This window comes from Geospiza fortis, unplaced genomic scaffold (assembly GCF_000277835.1).
Source record: "Geospiza fortis unplaced genomic scaffold, GeoFor_1.0 scaffold97, whole genome shotgun sequence".
Taxonomy (NCBI): Eukaryota; Metazoa; Chordata; class Aves; order Passeriformes; family Thraupidae; genus Geospiza; species Geospiza fortis.
In genome coordinates this window covers 1,373,742-1,395,560 of record NW_005054343.1, presented here as the reverse complement: position 1 = coordinate 1,395,560, position 21,819 = coordinate 1,373,742, and the positions used below count along the sequence as shown (strand labels likewise).

The 21,819-nt window shown below is 40.0% G+C and overlaps 1 protein-coding gene across 1 annotated transcript in view; it reads left to right on the top strand.

Moving 5' to 3' along the window:
• SLC12A4 (solute carrier family 12 member 4) overlaps window positions 1–21,819 on the top strand; it is a 30,512-nt gene that overhangs the window by 740 nt on the left and 7,953 nt on the right. Inside the window, exons 2-17 of the mRNA XM_031058425.1 lie at window positions 2,879–2,973; window positions 4,271–4,402; window positions 10,241–10,387; window positions 10,934–10,988; window positions 11,324–11,454; window positions 12,102–12,343; window positions 14,179–14,393; window positions 15,308–15,472; window positions 15,552–15,650; window positions 17,247–17,304; window positions 18,093–18,267; window positions 18,659–18,777; window positions 19,259–19,357; window positions 19,667–19,786; window positions 20,519–20,623; window positions 21,575–21,743. Of these exons, the coding sequence (XP_030914285.1) occupies window positions 2,879–2,973; window positions 4,271–4,402; window positions 10,241–10,387; window positions 10,934–10,988; window positions 11,324–11,454; window positions 12,102–12,343; window positions 14,179–14,393; window positions 15,308–15,472; window positions 15,552–15,650; window positions 17,247–17,304; window positions 18,093–18,267; window positions 18,659–18,777; window positions 19,259–19,357; window positions 19,667–19,786; window positions 20,519–20,623; window positions 21,575–21,743 (2,126 nt within the window). The remainder of the gene's footprint in view (window positions 1–2,878; window positions 2,974–4,270; window positions 4,403–10,240; window positions 10,388–10,933; window positions 10,989–11,323; window positions 11,455–12,101; window positions 12,344–14,178; window positions 14,394–15,307; window positions 15,473–15,551; window positions 15,651–17,246; window positions 17,305–18,092; window positions 18,268–18,658; window positions 18,778–19,258; window positions 19,358–19,666; window positions 19,787–20,518; window positions 20,624–21,574; window positions 21,744–21,819) is intronic.

The window sequence follows — 21,819 nt, the reverse complement described above, 5'->3', positions numbered from 1 at the left end:
CAGCAGGAAAGTTCACTTTTATTTTTGCATTGTCTGCAGTAATTCATAGGTATGTTATTTCAGGACAATGGAGCTGGTGCTGTGAATGTGGTAAAAAGCCTGTAGTACATCTCTATCTGAACCATCTAGAAGAAAATGTGCCCTAGCAATTGCAAAATCAATACTATATTTCCAGTCACTAGTTCTACTGAATTTTCTATTCAGTTTGGGCTTCCTGTGTGCAGGATGGTGGATAAAGCCAGCATGCCAAGGGGTCAAATTTGGAAGGACAGTCTAATGGAGAGGGTCTGAGTGATAATTGAGCATATAAATGGAGAATGAGAGAGAAGATGGAAGCTCTTCATATGTATAGACAGAGAGGTCTTCTGAACAGATCAATTGTGAAAAATTCACTGGTGGTAAAATGAAGTTGCATCTAAAAAATAATAACAATCAAGTCGAAGATGCATTTTAAGTCACTGGTCTTTGTCAGGCTCAAGGAGATGGTATGAAGTAACCTTTCTTAACTAGGGAGAGATTGTATGGATTATGGTAACAAGGGCATTTAGAAAGAGCAAAATAATTATAATCTTATTTTAAAAACTGAGATTGAATGTATGAATGTGCCTTGGCAACAGCAGGATTTTGTACATAAAATGGTTGAGAGTTTCTCCAAGTGTTGTAAGTAAAAGAACAAGCATTATGCTGTTTTGAGACAGTGATAAGGTAGGGTTCCCAATGGAAGAAGGAAAACTAAGCAAAGAATTGCTTTAAAAATCACTCAGTGATAAAACAAACAAACAAACCAGGCTGATATTTCAAACATTGTCACCAGAGCCAGTATCTAGGATTTCCTATATAGTGTACAATACAGGAATTGAGCAAAAACAAACCAAAGTTGCTCATGACCTTGCTGTGTTTAATAAGTGTAATGGAGAAGATACTGCAGAGACCAGAGTCTTGAAGAATTGAGCAGACAATGTTTCTGTTGATGTCATAATTTGCACCATCATTTGTGTCCAACTTAATGAGTAAAAGGTGTATGGCAGATAACTCCATTTCCTCAGCAAAAATTGTAAATGTACTTTAACCACAACAGGATGGGGGGACTGCAGCACACTGCAGCAAAATTGATCTGGTATATTCCAGTATAGGCATAACAAATACAGTAAGCAGTTTTTGCAGATTTTAACCTTTGCTAAAATTGATAAGTGTTTGATTTTGATGCTGTGTTGTTAAGCTTACTGATGTTTTTGTAGTAATGTAAAAAATTCTACAATTACAGCGAAGTGAGCATTTCTTACATGTAGGTGGGATCAGCAAATAAGCTGAGCCCCCTTGTTCAAGGCAGCTGCTCATGAACATTTTGGGGTCAGTTGTCAGAGCTGTAAGAAGGGCGCTAGGCACATAAACACAATAGGCTGCTCTTTTCACATATTTTTGGTCAGCTAAGTATTTACTTCCAGAAGCTTAAAAATCCCTCTGTTCTTTGTGAATATTGTTTTTCCAACAGTTTTGTTCAAAGTACCTGTCAGCAATTTCCAGAAAATTGTGCTGCTTTCCATGCATGCCTTCCCCTCAGTAAGAGTAGGACTGAATGTTCTCATAATTTTTTAGCTTAAAACAATTACTTTTGTAGCAGTGTGGTTTGTGCTGATCACTATGTTTAGGGGAGGACTCTCCTCTTTGCTGTTAGGTTAATTTTGTAAATTGATTCAAATTTCAAAATGCAGAGAGATTTTCACTTGAATTGTATTACAATAATTTAGTGTAGCCTTATTGAATTGATTACTGCAATCAGTGAAAAGATGCACCCATAAATCCAGATGTTTAATCTCTTGCTTTTGGTGTATTCAGTGTAGAGTATTTTAACTTGTAGTATTTTCATTTGAGATAATAATGTCTTTTTCTTTCATTTTTAATTTCTGTAGTGGTTTCATCTTTTGTAAATAGAAAACGGTATTCCTTGGATTAATCCTTTCTTAAGGAGATGCTCTTGGAAATAATTCATTTGTATTGGCTGGGAGAGCAGGGAGTGAAGCGGTACAGACAAAAGAGAAGAATTTTTGTTTGCTGAGCAGAGGGTAATGGGAGACATAGGTCCAAGAACTTATTTTGAAGATGGAAATCAATTCAATTTTTTCCCCCTCAGAGGTTGTTTTAAACTGTAGTGCCCTTGGTTGGGTTTTTTTTTTTGGCTTTTTTTTTGTTACTACTTGCTACAGAAAACTCTACTGATCTTCCATGTTTTTTTTTTTAACATTGTTCATTGCATATGGGAATGCTCTGATTTTAATGTATATTATATTAGGTTTTAATATGGGAGTATAAGTGGATCCTGAAGAATGCACAGCTTAAATGTTCAGAACACAGTGAGGGTGTTGAATGTCTGGGGATTGGTGGGCGTAGTGAATAACCAACAGCATTTAAGAACTAAAAAGGGGCTTTGGGAGCTGTTTTCTATTGTCATTACAGTAGTCTTTGAAGTGTTCAGTCTTACTAAATGTATCTAACTGGGTTGGGCACACAGCTCAAAGGCTGCTGTTACCATTAGCAGTCATTTCTAAATGCACAGGAGCTGTCCCAGTGCTTGCCACTGTTCTGCATAAAAACAGTTACAGAAGTGAGCACACACACGGCATTTATAGCACTGTAGCTGAGACCCTACTTGTAAATTTTATTTTGAGGTGACTTTTTATTCTATTTTAATGAAACAGAGGAGTAGAAATAGAAATAACTCTACCTTGAGAGGAACACCTTTGGTATTGTTAACATTGTATGACTTGAGATAGTAAAATAAACATATTCAGTTTACCAAATGAGTTTTTCCCTACGGATTCTTCAAGGTTACAGTATCATTCTCTGCTTATCAAAACCTGCTTTTTTTTTTTCTTCACAGGTCATGGCAACCATAAAGAAAACAGTCCTTTCCTGAACAGTTCAGAAGCTGGCAAGGGAGGCGATTACTATGACAGAAATCTGGCCTTGTTTGAGGTAATTTCTAGCTGGTTTTTGTTCTTCTAATGTGATTTGTCATCTTCCATGATGGGAGGGATTGAGCACATCTTTCTCCCCCACGTGCCTTTTTGTGGGTGTCCATCTGTTGTCAGGGGCACCAGCAGGCTTGGAGGTCCTGTGGTGACAGAGCTCAGGTGTGGGGACAGCTGGGTCTGTGAGGCACAGTTATAGCTCTGTATAAGTGTAAACATCTGGACTTAAGGAGGGGCAGACTCTCCTGCTGGAGGCCTTTTCCATAAGCACAGGACCACACCAGGTGTGCAGGCTCTCCTGTGGCACTGAGTAAAAGGAGGATCCACCAGGATCCCAAAGGCCATGCTGCTGTGCTGAACAGGAGGTACATCTTGTCTCAGCCCCTTTCTGCAAGGAATTGTAATCAGGTTTTTAAACATGTCAGCTGCAGGTCAGATCACAGGAAGGAATAAGAAAAGGGGTGCTTGACTCATGTCATCCCTTTAGGGGTAACCCCATTTGGGGTCCATTTCTGCATCATGCATAAAGCACATAATGCTACTGATCCCACCAGAAGCTGTTCAAGGTGATACCCAAAGATATGATAAAACTGCAGACAGTGAAATCCTTCTCAATTGGTTTTTATTTCCTGTATGGAAAGTTATTTCTCTTTACCATGCAATTCCTTATTGTGCTATCAGACATGCAAGACTTTAATTTTTAAAGAGAAAGGGAAAGGGAATGATTTTGGTCTGGGGCTTTTTTCCTCCCCCTGCCCCCAAACCAGAAACAAAATTGGATGGGATGAGTATAAAGGTGGGAGGCCTTCCATACATGTGGCTTTTGGGAATTTTGTCTAGATCCACAGGAATTAGATAACATAGTTTGGAAAATGTAATAAAATCATCAGAGTGCATACATGTCTACAATAAGCAGAGTTTAATCACTAAATCTCTGATTTGTTTGGCAGCTTGACCTTTTTAAAAGTATATCTGTTGATGTAATTTGACATTAGAGATACGTGCAAGCTACACGTTCACTTTCTCCCAGTTCTAAGGCTCAGACTTCTTAATTGCTGTAATTATGCTTTTCAGTACCTGAGGAGAATTATTCACATGGTGCAGACATTTTGGCCTTTTCCTTTCAGAAAATTAAAACCTCTCACCAGTGGTTGAGGCACAGTGAAATACTCTGTCATTTCCTGGATGATTTTTCTGGTATATTCCCTGGTAGCCTCAGGCATGCCCAGGAAGGTGTGATCCCAGCCACTCTTCAGAAATGCTGTGAACTGCAGAAGTTGACTTGTTGTTTTCTTCCACAGGAAGAGCTTGATATACGACCAAAAGTGTCATCTCTGCTTGGCAAGTTGGTCAACTACACAAATCTTACTCAAGGTGTAAAGGAACATGAAGAAGCAGAAAGTACTGATGGATCGAAGAAGAAAGTATCAAAAGTACGTAAAGATTCTCTCCATGGCCAAAACTGATGAATGGGATGACTCCTTGTGTGATTTTTGGGGAACTGGCCTCCCTTTTGCTTGTTCTTAACCTCTCTGAGGAGCCATGACAATGTTGCAGAGAAATGACACAGAAGCTGTAGGGTTTACAGGGAACTGGGGCAGATGTGGTGGGTAAAACTGCTCTGCAGTGCAATTCACTGTGCTTGGTGTGCATTTAGATAAGAAGGCTTTCAGTGGGCTACAAATGAAAACTCAACAACCCCACAGCTTTTTCCTAGTGCTGTTTTAGCTGCCCAGTGGTATCTGACACATGTCTACAAGGCTGGTAGGCAATGACACAGGGTTTGCAGGAGACAACACCTGTCTGGAGTGGAGGGTGGAGCTCAGATTGGACGCCCTGGGGCAGCTCAGGAGTCATTCTGGTGTCAGGCACTTAGGCAACTGAATTCTGCCCCAAAGCATCTGCATTTAGATGGTTGGCCCATGGGGCTGGCCCTGGAATGGCTGCAGCAGGTGAGGTTGGGTTGTTGGTAGTTGATTTCTATCAGGAGGGCAGTGTTTAACTGCTCCTCTCCCCTCTGGCAGAGCTGCAGGTGCTTTGGTTACTGCTGCACCTGCAAGTGGTGTGCTTGCATTTTATGGCTTGCAGGCCTGTCAGTTTGTTTACAAGTTCTGTTAAAAGAAAGGTTTCCAAAAAAGCTAAGATAGCACTTGAATTCTGCAGGTTTTCTGGCACTGCCCTACAAAGCTTGAGCCATTTCAGAAAGAGATGGCAGTGATAATGTTGCAAACCAATAGTGCTCTCAAGGAGCAAGCATGTTACCCCATGCTGAATGCCCTTACTCACACTCCAGTTTCTTACTCTGCAGTTTTACACTGGGGATAACAAAATTGTTTTGTCAACGTGAAGCTTAAAATTCAATTTTATTTGAGACCACATCCACTAAAGGTGCTGCAATATTGTGGTTAATTTTACATCATGACAGGACTGAGCTAAGGTCACCTGTGTGAAGTAGCTGAATTCTGGTCCTATAAGCTGACATTAAAAAAGTAATTTAAACATTTTAATTATTATTTTCTTTTGTGTGGTACTTGCTATTATACTAATGGCTGGGTCTTGTCCAAAGTTTTTACTTTCACAGTACTAATGAGGAATGTCAGCTGCATCTCTGTTTTAGCATGCTTTTGGTGGGAATAATGTCAGGCATCAGCTGCTAATATGTTATTATTGCATAATCTAAAATAACTTTTATCTTCTTGCTATCAGAAGCAGATTAATTATTTCCCTGACAAAAGTAGAATGGTGGAGGATACAACAGATACAGTTGTTGTGATTTTGAGGAAGTTCTGATCACTTTTACTCATTATTTCCTTATTAATTGACTGACCAGAATACCAGGGTAAGCTGCAGAGCAATCTGGCAGTTAGTCCCTTGCTTCCCTGATGGAAAAAGGATTGGGAGAATTCGGCAATGGGACTGTAGTATACAGCTGGTTAAACCAAATGTATATAAAACTTCACAGAGTAAAAATGGGGCAAATATCAGAAAACTGAGAACTTATTTTCAGTCCCTGGTAGAGTACCATGATGTTAATATTTCTACATTTAGGTATGATTCATGATTGCATGTTTTCAAGCTGTTTACTGCCATTAAAAAGGACTATTATCTTTATTAAAGCTTTGCTTCTATGGCAAAATGGAGTTCAGGTTTAATAGCTGTGTTTTCCTGAATTATGCTTTCCCATGTCCCAAAAATGTGTGTTCACAGACTTCTCAGATGTTTTGTGGGATGGGTTTGGTGACCTTTCCAAAAGCGACAGTATCGAGCTGTATTAATATCTCAGTGTTTTCTGTGTAAACACTGCAGTTTCCTTAGGCAAACCTTTGTCTGCATGTCTGTCTCTGGGATAAATTACATCAGCTGCAATATCATAACTGCAGCTTGAATTTCTTCTCCCTCTCTTGCCATGAGCAATATAAAATTTTAAACATCATGCAGAATATAAGCCGACCAAAAACCTTGGCCAATAATTGTAATCATTAAACCCAGGAAATCTAAAAGCAGTAACTGGACAAGGGTATGGATTGAAGGTGTTCAGAAACAGTGCAAACAGGGTTCTTCTACATACTTCTTTGTAGTCATCTTTGAAGTATAAATCGCTGTGCTTATCCTTCCCATTTGAGCATGAGAAGTCTGGCAGTCCATTCCAGCTCCAGCAGGTCTGTTTGGAGTGGCTAAACCCCTGTTAACCCTCCCTGGGTGGGTGCTGCACTGGGTGTGCTCAGCTGGTGTGACAAGGAGGGGACCTGCCTGTCACTTGCTGGAATTGGCATCTCATAGGCAAGAGCTGGAGCAAGGCAGATGAACAGGCTCTAGGTCTGATATTTAAAAATGAACTGAGGAAAGAAATCCTTTCAGTTAGTGACTGTAATTCTCTGAGCAGGTAAGACAGGTCTCTCAGTGAGGACCTTTTGGGACCTAGCACAGCCCTGCCTGCCAAATCACATCCTTTCAAATTCATTTCAGTGCAAGACATCTTGAAATGAACATTTATCTTGTTTCAGCAACCCCACTAAATACTTTCGGTAGTAGCATTCTCTGTTAGGCACATATCAGGTAAAATTGACACAACCCCAATGTAATAAGGTGGAAATTGGGTTGCTTTTTCTTTTCTAAACACAGTTTTGAAATAAATCACTTAACACAGTGCTATAGAAATATCCCCTTCTCATGATGGAAAAAATTAGACAAACTGTTTTTGTTCATGTATCTTTAACAAGGCAGTTAATTTCAAGGCAGTGCTGCTGTCTGTCCTCATGCTAGAGAGCACCATGAGAGCTGTCATTGCTGATCAATGTCCCTCAGCCCTGCAGCCAAGTGCTTTAATAACCCATCACACTGGCACAATGGAAATAGTGTCCTTCAGACTCAGATCAATATTTACATAAATTATGTGTCTGCAGCTGATGAGAGTGAACAGAAACATGATCTACATCACTGAAATTGAGACTGTTTTCGAGATTTTTCTGTCCCTTCTGGGTTGTTCTAAAATGGTGTTCTTCAAAATGTCTTTCTTTTGTTTCCTTTATGCAGCGTGGGGTGTTACACTTTTTCGTGTGGTTGCTGGTGAGGCTGAACATAATAATACCCTTATTTAAGGTTGCATTCTGTTGAAACCTCAGCACTGGTTTAGTATCACTTAGTGATGAAAAAAAGGATCAAGTCACTGCAGATTACTGTTCTGTGAACAAGCTGGTTCAAGTAATATTTGTAAATCGTTCTTTCTTACGAGTAACTTTCTTCCACAGGGTAAGATAATCCAGTCTAAACTCTTAAGCCTGAGATACACTTAGTAATACTTGCTTGGGCATACACTTGGGCATTTCCTAGGCTGCTCTGCTCTGCAGTGGTCTCACAAGTGTACAACTAATGCACAATTTCTCTTCCTCTGTGGTCGAAGTGAGCTTGTAACTTGATAGGATTGAGAGGCCATTTGGGAGGGTGAGGGAGCAGATAATGGAACAGTGGAGCAAAGCTGCAGGGACCACACAGGGCAGAAGGTAGGAAAGAGCTGAGCTGAAGTGGATTCTTCTGCAGAGGAAGCAGGTGCTGGGAGATGTGTGAAGGGCAGGCTGAAATCTCAGCTGCTTTCCTGGTGTGTGGAGGACTGTCACGTAGAAAACACAAAAACCATGGTGCATTTGCTTCTCCTGTGTAGGAACAACAGGTTGGGCTTCTTTTCCCAGATGCCAGTTTTGACAAACTCTTTAACTCCTTTATCCTGAGATACCCACATATCTGATAAATTCACTTGGTGGGCTCAGAGATGATATGAGGGAGGGACTGATGGATGAATGGTCAGATAGATGATGATAAAATTATGTGGAATGTGTCCCTGAGAGGCAAAGTGTGCATTAATGTGACAATGGGAAGCCCTGTGCTGGGCAGTGTCTATTTAGTCCTTTCTGAGTTTATGTTTATGGGGTTAAAGACACAGTGTAAATCAGATGAAAGTGTTGGAATCATAAGTATCTACACCTTCCCTTCCTTGAGGAAACAAGTACACTGTAAATAATACTCCATGAAGATCCTCCTCAATTATAGCACTGGAATAACTCAGTAAAAAATCCTTACCTTGCCCTGATCAGGACACTTATGTAACACGTGTCATTTCTGACAACAATTCATTTTGTCCTCATACATAGTCCTGGCAAAGCTGATCAGGTTAGATATTTAGGATGGTAATTTGTAAAAAATGACAGGTGATGGTTTAGGGAATTAACTTGTTTTGGTACTGTGGCACTGGAACAGCTGAGGAACAGCTCTGGCCCTTTGCTTGCAGGTCTCAATAGAGTAACTCCCCTGCAAACCCTCAGCACATGATTCTGTCACCAACTTTCCTTCAGGAGGTTCACCTGAGCTGCGGTGTGTATGAGAAAAGTCTGGTTGATCTGTTTCAACTTTAGTCAAGGAATTCAAAGCTGACTTCAAAAAATTCAGTCAGCAGCTCCTGGCGCTTCTAATGAAGAACAGTTCAGATCATGTTCTTGGGCATGGTTTTGTTTCATGTCTGGCAGGGCAGGTTTCTAGTGCAGATGAGGAAATTCTGGATTGTAACATGTAATTGCAAGTTGAAGCACTAAATTCCTTGGTTGCTTTTGACCTGGTAATCTTAAACATGTGATTCTTTAAGGGTTTTGCTTTGTGTAATGAAATACACTCTTGAATTACCTTATGTAAAGTTTTTGGCACACATTTTATTTCTTGTCTTACATACTGTTGTTTTGGGTTCATGACTTCATTTGTCTATGAAGGTGCTATTTATTTTTGCACCTAGTTAATCCTGTGTGGAGTCAAATTTGAACAAGTTTTGTCATCTCCCTTTAATATCCTTCTCCATTTGAATGATGGTTCAACGGCTTCTTTAAATGCTGTCTATCTAATGTGTTTTGGAATTCATGTTTATTTATAGAAGGGATGAAAAGGGATGAGCCTTTCAGAAGTGACACTCTATTCCCCCTGTGTTTTAGAATTCAGTATAATTTTAAGTGCAAAAGGAAACCTTTAAAAAGCAGAAGCAATGGAATATCTTGGCAGGAAACCACAGATATTTGGGACTCTGAAATGCTGCTGGTGCCAGGTGTACCAATGCAACAAACATTTTTATATTCCTTGGAATAAAGTCCTCACTAGGGGCATTTTGATGCCATTATTTTGGATGATTATTCTGCAGGATGCTGTGTTGAAGGCCGGTCATGTGCAGTTCCTGTGAAGTCATGCAACTTGTGTTTTCTCAGTCACTGACAAAAGCAATTCAGAGTCCGATGCTGACATTGAACTTAAGAAAGGGTAGAACCATTAGTTTTGTATGAAATACATAAAATGGAAGAAAATACATTATCCATGTCTCCAGATTGCTTCCAAATCTTTTCTAGCTGTAACATGACAAAAGTGTGTTTTCCTTGAAACTGATTTGTGAACTCTGGGCAGTAGGGTAAGGATCTATCTTGGGGTCTGCAGTACTTGACATGTTTCATACTAAAAATTCTGTGGGTCTACGAAAAACAAATAAATGTATCTCCTGTTGTTACTAGTCAGTGTTAAATATTGAGGTTAATTAGTTAAGTATGTGACAGGGACAGCATTTTGTTCAGAAATTCATGATTTTGGGGTTTATGTTGTGTTTTGTCAAAGTCCTGCATAACACTATTTGAGTGTGTCTGCCTTAGGTTTCCCAGGTTTCAACCATTTAAAAAAATGAACTTCAAGGCCTTTTTGGTTACCTCTGCTTTGAATCATTTCAGTTAATGAATATAATTTTTTTTTTCCAGTCACCCAGCATGGGCACCCTGATGGGGGTGTATCTGCCATGCATGCAGAATATCTTTGGGGTCATTCTCTTCCTTCGGCTGACCTGGATGGTGGGAATGGCTGGAGTTCTTCAGTCCTTCCTGATTGTATTGCTTTGCTGCTGTTGTGTAAGTACTTAGGTACAGTAATGCATGTGACAAAACCTCTGTGAAACTGCTGGGGAACTTGGGGAGGCAGCAGTGTAGATGCTTCTGTAAAGAAAAGTCAGATTTAAGTCAGGCACTTTTGCTATGTTCATAGCTGCAGGATTTTTAATTTTTTTTTTCACTGTTACTTCCAAACTGGCAAACTGTGGTGTAAATACAGTCTTACAAATAGTGTTTGTTCAGCAAATAGCTGTTTTCCATGCCTGCCCCAGGTGTGGGCTGCCTGCTTTGCTGGACCAGCCTTGGTTGGAATCACAGCTCTGCAGATGGAGGAACACCTGCATTCCCTTATCTTGCTTTGTCTGCAGACACCCACTGTTGGACCTGATAAAGCAGGGGCCATCTCTCAAACAGAAGTCTCAACAGCTCAGTGATTAGATAGTGAGAGGCAGAATAAATAGAAATGCTGTATTGTATATGCAGAAGTGGCTTTATTTTATCAAGAAATAAGTTATGTTTTAAAAAATGTTGTTGACACAATTGCTTCCTTTTCCCTGTTTTCTCCAGACTATGTTGACAACCATATCAATGAGTGCAATTGCCACGAATGGTGTTGTTCCAGGTAAGTCTAGTTAGCAAGTGTCTCAGTTGTGTTAAAAAGGTAAAAAAAAACCCCAAAATCTAAGTTGCTATAAGCTGTTAACATGCTTTTATTCTAGAGAAATTTGCTTAATCCAGAATACAAAGCCTGAATTAATATCTAGTATTTCTTCTTGTTATCAATCAGACTATAGATCAATTGATTTCGTTTTTACCATGTGCTAACAAAAATGATACTTCAGTTAAACCTCAAAATAGCAGATACAATGTATATAATTCTGTTGTATTCTTTTTGTGAATATTTAAACATTTATAGCAATAAATTATAATTTTGCTCTCACTTTTCTTGTTTCACAGCTGGTGGCTCCTATTTCATGATATCTAGGTCATTGGGCCCAGAGTTTGGTGGAGCTGTAGGGCTGTGTTTTTATTTGGGAACAACATTTGCAGGAGCCATGTATATCCTTGGTGCCATTGAGATTTTATTGGTGAGTAGTACCAGAGCAATCCTGCTTTAAAGACAAATAACATACAGAAAGTGCCCCAGTACTCTGGTCCCATATTTGCATACACATTTACAGGAAGAGACTGGAAGATCTCTTCCAGTTCCTTGGTGTCCAGTTCTTTACCTCTGGTGCTTCCCTCTGGAAGCTGCACACACTGGGTGTGCAGACTGGGAGCTCTTCTGACAAGACAGATGAAAGTGTGACTGAATCCAGGACTCATGCTCATCTTTGGTAAAGGTGGCTCAGTTGTACTGCTGACATAGAAAGAGCTGTTATCTCTTGACTTTTCCTGTAAAAGATTCCCAGTGAAGAGCATGCTGCAGAATGCAAAGCGATTTACATTTCTAGTACTGTACACAATCCCAATCTACATATGCATTGTTAAATACCTTAAAATACCCTAAAAAGTGTCAGTGACTGTAGCTGGCCACTACTAAAAAAGCAGATGGCTGTATTGCCTTTGATTTTAGCTGTCACTTCTGTAATCTTCCAACTGTGGAGCTTAAATACTGAAGTTATTTAAATAGTTAATAACTAGTTAATAGTTAGTTGTTATAACAATCCCAGTTTTAACATAGAGTTCTGTGCTGGTGTTCCTCCAGTTCACTTTTGCTTTCTCTTTGTTCCAGACCTATATTGTGCCACAAGCAGCAATTTTTCATCCCTCTGATGCCCACGATGCATCCAGTGCCATGCTGAACAACATGAGGGTCTATGGCACCGTGTTCCTCATCCTGATGGCAGTGGTGGTGTTTGTAGGTGTGAAATATGTCAACAAATTCGCTTCCCTCTTCTTGGCCTGTGTAGTAATATCCATCCTGTCCATTTATGCTGGAGCTATCAAGTCCATCTTTGATCCACCTGAATTTCCGTGAGTAATATTTCTGAACGGGGGCTGTAGCTTTGCCTGTGGGTCTGGAAGTTGGTTACTTTCATGTAGGTTACTTAAAGCTTGTGCCTGATACATTGTTGAAGCTCCTTTTTTTTGTGAATTACTTCCAATATTTTTAGCTGTGTATAATGACAGCGTGCAGAGCTCATGGAACTGAAGTTTCTTAGGCTAAAATGAACGTATTATTACACTTTAATTTAAACTGTTTTGGTAGAAGGAAGTCTTGTGGTGAGGCTGATGGAGGCTGACACTGCTCTGCTTCCTGCAAACCAATCCAGTCTCTTGGCCTGCAGCTGTTGGGATTGGAGTGATGGTGTTGCTGGGTTATTTGTGAGTTTTTAGGGAGCAGTTTGGCAGGTCCCTTTCCCCCAGCCAGTCAGACACCACATGCTGCCCTCATGGTTGGAAATTCATGGTGTGGTCAGCTCCTTGCTGAGAAACTGGGCATCTCTTGGGAGTGTGATGTGGGGCTGTGTGAGGCTCCACAAAAGCTTTCCCTGTCTGTGAGGAGCCTGCCCTGCACCCAGCAGGGGCTCCTTGGCATGTTGGCAGCTCAACATGGAATCAGCTTCTTCAACTCAACTGGGGCAGTGTATTTTTTGTATATTCCTGTGTTTTACCAGGAATGCAAACTGTGTTTTCTGATGCTGCTGACAAGAGATGAATGGAATGGAAATAGAGGAGTTGGATCTGCATAACTATTCACATCTTGAAATGCTTTGACCATAACTCAGTGCTTGCATCCCTCAAGTGTTCCCTTTGGATATTTAAGGCCCAATGATTATAGTGTTTTACAACAGTGGAGGTTTGCAGCAGTAAAAGTACAACAATGTCTCTACATCCCCTTCATTATCTCTTAGATTGCTCTTGAATGTTTTCCCTATCTTTCTTCTTGGAGTGTAATCCTTTTTTTTTTTCTCCCTGAAGTAACAAGATAGTGTATTTATTTTTAATTTTGTAGGGGAAGGCTTCTTGGAAGTTACAGTTCACAGGCCTGCAAACTGTGCAAGAACAGCCCTGTGTTTTCCATTTTCCTGTCTTCAGTGATAAATAGGACCTGTGAAACAATTAAAATGGAATTAAAATTAATTAAAATTAAAGAAGCTTTATTTTCCTGTGGGTGTTTTCTGACAGTGGGAAGAAAAGCTAAATGAGCTTTTAGGAGCTGGAAGCTGTTACATTACATCACTGTCTTGTGGAATTGTCTTTAGACAAATAGATTAAAATTTTTTCAGTGCTGAAACAAATGATGTTTGTGGTTAAATGAAACAATAACCAGTGGAGGATTTTAACAATTAAGGACAGTATCTGCTGACAAGAAGAACCTGTGCTTATTGGGATTTTAATACATGTTCCTAATTTTAAATCCAAAATGTCTATATTGCAATTCAAGTGTTACAATGTAGAAACTGGGCTAATGAGATTCCAAATATCTTTAGATATTCTAAATATCTAGTAATTTGAATTCTAGTACTCTTCACATTTCTTCCACTCCAGTAGTTCTGTTTAATAAAAAAAAGAAACGAATGCCAAGCAACAAAAAAATCAAAAGTTGTCTTAATTGTTCCCTTCTATTGTTTAACATAAATAAATCAAATTCCGTAAATCAAAAAAGCAACTTTGTATTTCTGGCCCTTAAAGGGACATATACAGTCTTTTCTGTGCTACAACCATCCTTTTGGAGGTGAGACATGCTGTAGCACAGTAGAGCCACTGGAAGTTTCCACATGATATACAAGAATAAGTATGGGTAAGTGTGGATTTCATTTTCCCATTTACATTCAATAACTCTGGTGTTCATGTTTCCCTTCCAGGATTTGCATGTTGGGCAACAGGACTCTGTCAAGAGATCAATTTGATGTTTGTGCCAAAACTGTAGTTAAGGATAACATGACTGTGGCCTCCAAGCTCTGGGAACTCTTCTGCCACAGCACAAACTTAACCACGGAACACTGTGATGAATATTTCCTAATGAACAATGTCTCGGAGATAGCAGGAATTCCAGGAGCTGCTAGTGGCATTTTAATAGGTATGGTAGAAGCTTTTTTTCCCCTTAAAGAGGAGGCATGCTGAGCAGCTGAAATGGGTCAAACTCTTCCCTGCTGGTTAAGAAAAAAGGAATGAAGAAATGTAATTACAGTGAAGAAAATGATCGTCAATAAAGAAAATCTTATAACCTTTAAAAAAGAGGAGATGGAACTTGTGTGCTGATACAGTACTTGTCTCCTGTAAAATTGATTAAATTTCCCTTGTTCATCTCATAATTTCAGCATGAAGTCAGCTGTAATTTTAATTTATACTAACATGAATAAGTTATTAAAATTTTTCAGAACTCTGTAGTGACAGCTCTCTTCTTTAGACAGGTTAACATTATGCCCTGAAAGATAAGAGTATTTGTATAGGAATAATGTGTCTCCTTCTTTGCCCACTCCTGAATAAAGTGTAATTGAAAAGTGTTCATTATTGAAATGAACACCAGAGAGCAGGTGCTGAGTGCAGGCTCTGAGTGCCAAAGGTTCCCATTTCCACAGAAACCAGCAGTCTAGTTTCTAAGATTACAAGAAGACACAGCATTTGTTAGTGAAATTTCAAATGCCAGACATATAATTCTGTAATTCTTCCACTGACTGAAGAACAAACCCATTTCTGTCTAGAAAACTGGTTGATATTGCTTTGCATTCTCTGAGCTACTGTGTTGTGTGCTGGCTCATAAAAATATTCAGTGTATTTCCTTGGGTTGAAGTAGGTATGAGGTTAAAAGAATGTTACATTTAGTAATAATAAAGTTTAAGTTGCTTAGACTTCTCTAGACTATTGATACATGTTTGTGGTTTTCCTGTGTTGATCACTGAATTGTAAATACAGTTGTAAACCCCTTATAATGAGAACAGGTTTGAACTGAAACATGCTTTTCTTTTCTGTGGTCTGATAATAACCTTGAAGACAACTTATGGAGCAATTATTTGGAGAAAGGAGAGATACTGGAGAGAGCACATCAGCCCTCTGTGGATGTGGCAGGCCAGAAGAACAACCTGCACCTGTATGTGCTCTCAGATATCACCACGTCCTTCATGGTGCTGGTTGGCATCTTCTTCCCTTCAGTGACTGGTGAGAATGCTGGCAGGAGGGGCCTGCTGGGGCTCTGAGCTTCCTCCTGCCCTGTCATCTTACCAAAATGTGCTTTCAGGGATCATGGCTGGTTCAAACAGATCAGGGGACCTCAAAGATGCACAGAAGTCCATCCCTGTTGGAACAATTCTTGCCATTGTCACCACATCACTAGTCTGTATCCTTTTCAAATTACTGGACTGCTGGGACATTGTGTCTGATTTCTGGAACTGCTTTCAGCTCACCACATTGTCAGTGCAAGTATGACTGGCCAGTGGGGGAAAAAACCCAAAACAACAGAACATTAATCCTAGAGCTGAAAGAATTGTAATTATTATCCCATTACTTTCCATCCCCTTTTTTGTGGTGGGTCCTTTTCTTTTGCATTCCCATTGCTGTTCTTTGCCACACAGTGATCTCTAGCTTTTCATGCTGGTGGTGTACTTGGAGAGGTTTTTTTTAAGGTTGCAGTGAAACATTAAGATGAGGGGAGGCTTTAATGGGAGAGTTCATAAATTTCAGTTCCTTTTTCTAAAAAAAAAAGCCTTTTCTTTGGAGTGACATTAAGGAGTATAGGTTTTCTTGAACATTTTAGAACAAGATAAACTGGAGTCGGAAATTAGACAATGTTCCCAAGTGTTTTTGCAGCTCTTCAGGGCTTAGGACAACAGGAGCTTTGCTTAGGAAAGACTGTCTTCATCTCTGCTCTCCTGCTCAGGAAGAGATGAGCCAAGATCTTTCAGCTTTATCTAGCTCTTGTTGTCCTAAAAGACAATTTATCAACGTAGAAAACTAAAAAAAATAAGTCAAAAGAGCTTTCTGAATCAGTTTCACCAAAGGGCAGCTGGCTGAGATGGTGACTCTCCTGGAAATTCTGCTGTTTCATTCCTGTTTTTTTGCCAAGCTGTAAATCAGGATGCAGCTTGCTTGTCTCAGTTCTTAAGGAATGCAGCATTTCCCTGCTGTCACTTTGGGAACTGACCCTGTACCAAGAAGTCAGCATTTTCTGTGGATGTAATAAATATTAAAAGAGGTCAGAGCTTCAACCCCCAGCTCTGCTGGCAGCTCTGGCCTCACCCAGTGGGTGATTGGATCTGGATGTGTCCCTGTTCATGCCACACCAGGGTGACACTGTCACTTTCAGGGGCAATGTTTCTCCTGGGATTGCAGTTTGTAACTTACAGTTGCATTTGGGGGTAGAATTCAAGGTTTAACCATTTGTGTGACCTTAATTCACAAGGTCAAAAACTTTACTGGAGCGCCAGATCCAAAAAGCCTGAGGTATTTTGTACTCCCCATTGCAGAAGCAGTGCAGCTAATAACAAGCAAACCTGATAGCCAAAGACTTATTGGTGATGTGAATGCCAGCAGAGATACAAAAACAGAATGTGGAAGGTAATGGTTTGCTGTATGTTCAAAATATCAGACATGGGAGAAGGAGAGAGAAAAGAAAGATTTTTATATCAGCTTCTCTATTAGCAGAAGATTAAATCAACATTTTAGTATAAAAATGCTTCATTCGATTTCTTCTCCTTTATCATAACACTTAAACCTGTCCTTTTTAAAAACTGAAACTTAGAAGAAGCTTTCTCTGTAACATTAGGAGGTGCATGTGAGCAGTGGGACATTAATTTTCTTGCCAGCTTTGCCATGTACTTGTGGAGAAGCTGGAGTGCAAGTGCCACAGGATGGAGGCACATGCTGTCCTTTCCACAATACTTTCATCTGCCATGTCTAAATAAATTCTGCTTCCTTAGCACACTCTGTCCTCCAGACTTCAGTTGTGTGTTATTATTTGGAGCCTGCATAGAAGGTGTTGTCCTGAGAGATAAGTAAGTGTTACTGCTTTAATGCTTTCCTTTGTTTTACTTTTTTTTACAATGTAGGTGTGTTCTTGCCTGTTTTCTCTGCATGCCCCACTCCTCTCCTTGTTGTTTTTTTCTTTTTAATTAATGGTGGTGTACCTTGAGATTTTTTGTTTTTTGGTTGCAGTGAAACATTAAGATGAAGAGAGACTTTAATGGGAGAGTTCATAACTTTCAGTTCCTTTTTCTAAAAAAAAAAAAGCCTTTTCTTTGAAGTGAATTTAAGGTGTATTTTTAATTTTTTAAAAAAAGTATTTACTTCTGGGTGCCTTTTAAATCATATTTGTTTGTAAATTGTAAGCACAGTTTTTGGAATCTTCTTGTATTCCATTTGATATTTTCTGGCATGGCACCCTCAGATTTTCCATCCTGTGTCTTAGTTCTTGGATTTTTTTGGTTATAGTAGAAAAAAAAATAATGTTGTGATGATAATGCAAGAATTTTGAAATATGTGTAATGAAAAGAAATGTTGAAATCAAGCTGCAGACACTTCCAATCTGTATATCAGAGATATTTGATTATTTGCTTAGATATGAGATATTTGATTATTTGATTAGATATGAGATTATTTGCTACTTTCTGTGTTCTCTAGTTAAGAAAACAATATAGTGTTATTAATAATACACGATAGCATACTAAAAATATGGTATCATTAATAATAGTATTTAAATGACCTGCTAAAAGTGCCCTGAAAACCCCAAAGCTGAGTCCCAAAGCAGTCTCGGAGTCTGAGAGTGGCTGTGTTGCTGCTGCAGGTTCGGTGATGCGGTGAACAGGAACCTGGTGGTGGGGACGCTGTCCTGGCCCTCGCCCTGGGTCATCGTCATCGGCTCCTTCTTCTCCACCTGCGGGGCAGGGCTGCAGAGCCTGACCGGGGCCCCCCGGCTGCTGCAGGCCATCGCCAAGGACAACATCATCCCCTTCCTCTGGGTGGGTACCTGCACGGGCTGCCCGCTCCTGCTGCCTCGCCAGCTGCCTGCCTGACTGACCTCGTGCCCTTCAAATCACATTTATTCTCCCCGGTTTGCCCAGCGCTGAAGGGAGGGGCAGCATTTTTTATTTTGATGGGTTTTTTTGCTTTTGTTGGAAACAAAGAATACTTTGAAGGATTTTTAACTAGACTTACAGGGAAATTTTATCTAGAAGTTTAGCGTCTAATTTTGTAAAGCATGGCAAGCCATTAGAATAATTTGACTCCTTCCTCTAGAGAAGGAAGTATGTAGGAGAATTACTGTTGATTGAAAAAAGTATAATTTTCTTTTTTCCCATGACAACCTTATGAAATAGCAGGAGGATGTGCTTAATGTTTCTGTTTCTTCAGATCTTTGGTCATGGAAAAGCGAATGGTGAACCAACGTGGGCTCTTCTGTTAACAGCATTAATTGCTGAGCTGGGAATCCTTATTGCTTCACTTGACATGGTGGCTCCAATTCTCTCAATGTAAGAAACAGCCTGGTTGCTGTCTCAGGGGGAGAATAGAAATACTCTTGAGTTTTGCTAGTTTGATTGCCTTTCAGAACTATATCTTAAACCAGTAAAGCAAATTCCCAGAGCCTGAGGTCCACTTCTGTAATTTCTATGAATCCTCTGACTTCAGGCTCTACATATAAATCTGTTTGTTTCTGCTCTGGAGTATTCTGTGGATAAGCAAGTTTTTATTATGTTTTTATTTGGTTTGAAAAAACATTTTAATCACAGAACAATGACAGCATCATGTTGTAAACAGATCTAACTTCATCCAATTAAAAAATTGTTCCAGCTACTTTATGCTAATAGTTCAGGCTAATAAAAATCAGAGGGGTTGGGGTACAGGGCATAGGAGAGGGCAGTGAGGTTTTGACTTGAAATCAATCATGCAATCATAATATATGCCAGGATCTATAAATGTGCATGCTAAAAGGTTTTGCACTTTGTTTTGCAGGTTTTTCTTGATGTGTTACCTCTTTGTTAATCTTGCATGTGCAGTCCAGACACTTCTGCGAACCCCGAACTGGCGGCCGCGCTTTAAATACTACCACTGGTGAGTGGAGGGCTGGCACCTCTCTGAGCCTGCAATCTGCACCTGGGAACCTTCTCCAGGAGGGCAGGGAGCATCTTTTATTGCTCTGGGTTGTACACAAGAGCCAGACTCAGATATGTCATGGCACAAGAGTTTCATTTCAACAACAGGACACTAAAACTGGTGGGACTGGGGACAGCCAGTGGAGGCTTTGCTTTCACTGCCAGTTCAGCAGAGACAGTTTAAAGAAAAAAGAGCAAGAATGTAATTGACTTGTTTTTAAAGCTTTTCTGCCCCACTACTTATTAATACCATTGCTTTTCATTTTAGGGCCCTCTCATTTTTAGGCATGAGCATTTGCCTGGCACTGATGTTCATTTCATCCTGGTATTATGCTTTGGTAGCTATGCTCATTGCAGGCATGATTTACAAGTACATTGAGTACCAAGGGTAAGTATTACCTGGATAAGAAAGGGTAAGAGGGAGGCTGGATCTCTTTAATAAATTATCCCTGGAGTCTTCACATTTGGAAAAAGAACTGTCCAGAAATGACTTGGAGGGCTTTCCTTATTAGTTAATTTTTGTTTTCATTGTTTTACTGTGTCACTGCTAAGCAAAAGCCCCTGAAATACTTTGTTGTTAAGCCTTTAAAGGTGTTATTGAAACATGAATCACAGGAAGTAGAAAGCTGGTTGGGATCTATCTGCTGTGTACTGCACATGATTACTTTAGGCCGAGAACAGCTGATGCCAACCATTATATTCCAATTTATCTGGTGCAAAGGTCTGTCTAGAACAGTCCTTGAAAAGTTGAATTGGCTGCTTGGGTTGCTGGAGATCAGCATTGGATGGAGTCAGGCTTTCTAACTTAATTTGGCCTATTAACTAAATTGGATGTTGAAATGCCAGATGTCTGTATATGCTTGGGAAGCCTTCTCTGTAGTGTTGATTACAAATTAAGCCCAGAATGGTGGTTCATCATATATATTTTACTGAAACATCTTCACTTTTCTTATGTGATCTGTGATATCGCAGACATTCATGCACAAATTATAAATGTAGATGCCATACATGTCGTGTTATTAAACTCACTGTAAGGTGCTCAGGTCTCTATAGCCTGATGTAAGTGTGCAGCTGAGTGCTCCTGGAGACATGTGTTGGCTGAAGTGTTTGTTCTTCACAGGGCAGAGAAGGAGTGGGGTGATGGCATCCGGGGCCTGTCGCTCAGCGCTGCCAGATACGCCCTGCTCAGACTGGAGGAGGGCCCTCCGCACACCAAGAACTGGAGGTACTCACCCTGGACTGGTGAAATGGCTGGCATGGTTATCTGCTTACACTCAAGGAATTAAACTGGACTCTAAACAAGATGTGTGAATGAATTTAAATGCCCAGGATATTAAAAAAAGTGTTGAGTTTGCAGTAAGCTGTCCTGTCACTCTTTGGATCCTGTATGGGCAGACCTTTAGTGCCCTTTGGATCTTTAACTGGACTCCAAATTGGTGAATTCAGAAGTGGAACCTGGGGAAACTGGAGGTCTGTGAGTACAGGGGTGTAGAGGCCAGGAAATGAGCAGTGGCCAACATTATTCCTTCTGATGTCATCCCCTCTTGGTGTTGAAAACAGAGTGGGCAAGAACCCTCTTCTTGGTTGGGCATTGCACAACCCTTGGGCTCTGAACAAGAACAATAGGAATCTATCAAGGACAGAGTTTTATAAATCTTTTTATACTTGTTCAGACAGAAAGTGACTCGATTGATTGTATAGCAATACCTTAAGGAACAGCTGGCTGGTGGGATCTGTGTTTGGATGAAAATATTTGTGTTTTCCACGTGCCAGGTTTCTGGAGACAGAACACAGATATTTTCTTGGCACAAGTATCCAGATAGATCTGGGAGAACAACCCTACAGTACGAGCACTATGTGTGCTCCAGTAGTACTTAAAAGAGCCTTGAAAAACATGCCTGTAAATAAAACACTAGTGCAAGCCTCTCAAGCTGGGTATATCAGCAGGTTTTATTACTGGCAGCACAATGCAGCAGCAGAATTCCCACAGTTTCACATCGACTTTTAACCAAGAGAAACAAAATAGTAAGTAAAATCCCTCGAATGTGTGAGAGACAGAAAGAATGTTTCAGAGTTAAAATTTAAGCACAATAGAAGTGATGAGAGGCAGTTTTTTTACATGTGTTATTGTTCAAACTTAAGTTAAAAAATACATTGTCTTTTTTATTTTCTCCAGGCCTCAGTTGCTGGTGCTTCTGAAACTTGATGAAGATTTGCATGTAAAATACCCTAGACTGTTAACATTTGCATCCCAGCTGAAAGCTGGTAAAGGTTTGACTATCATAGGATCAGTCATCCAAGGGAATTTCTTGGAAACTTATGGAGAAGCCCAGGCTGCTGAGCAGGTCAGTGTCCTAAATCCTGAAGTAGAAAGGGGTGAGTGGGCAGGTAATGCAAAATTTTGTTTTGTAATCAAATGTG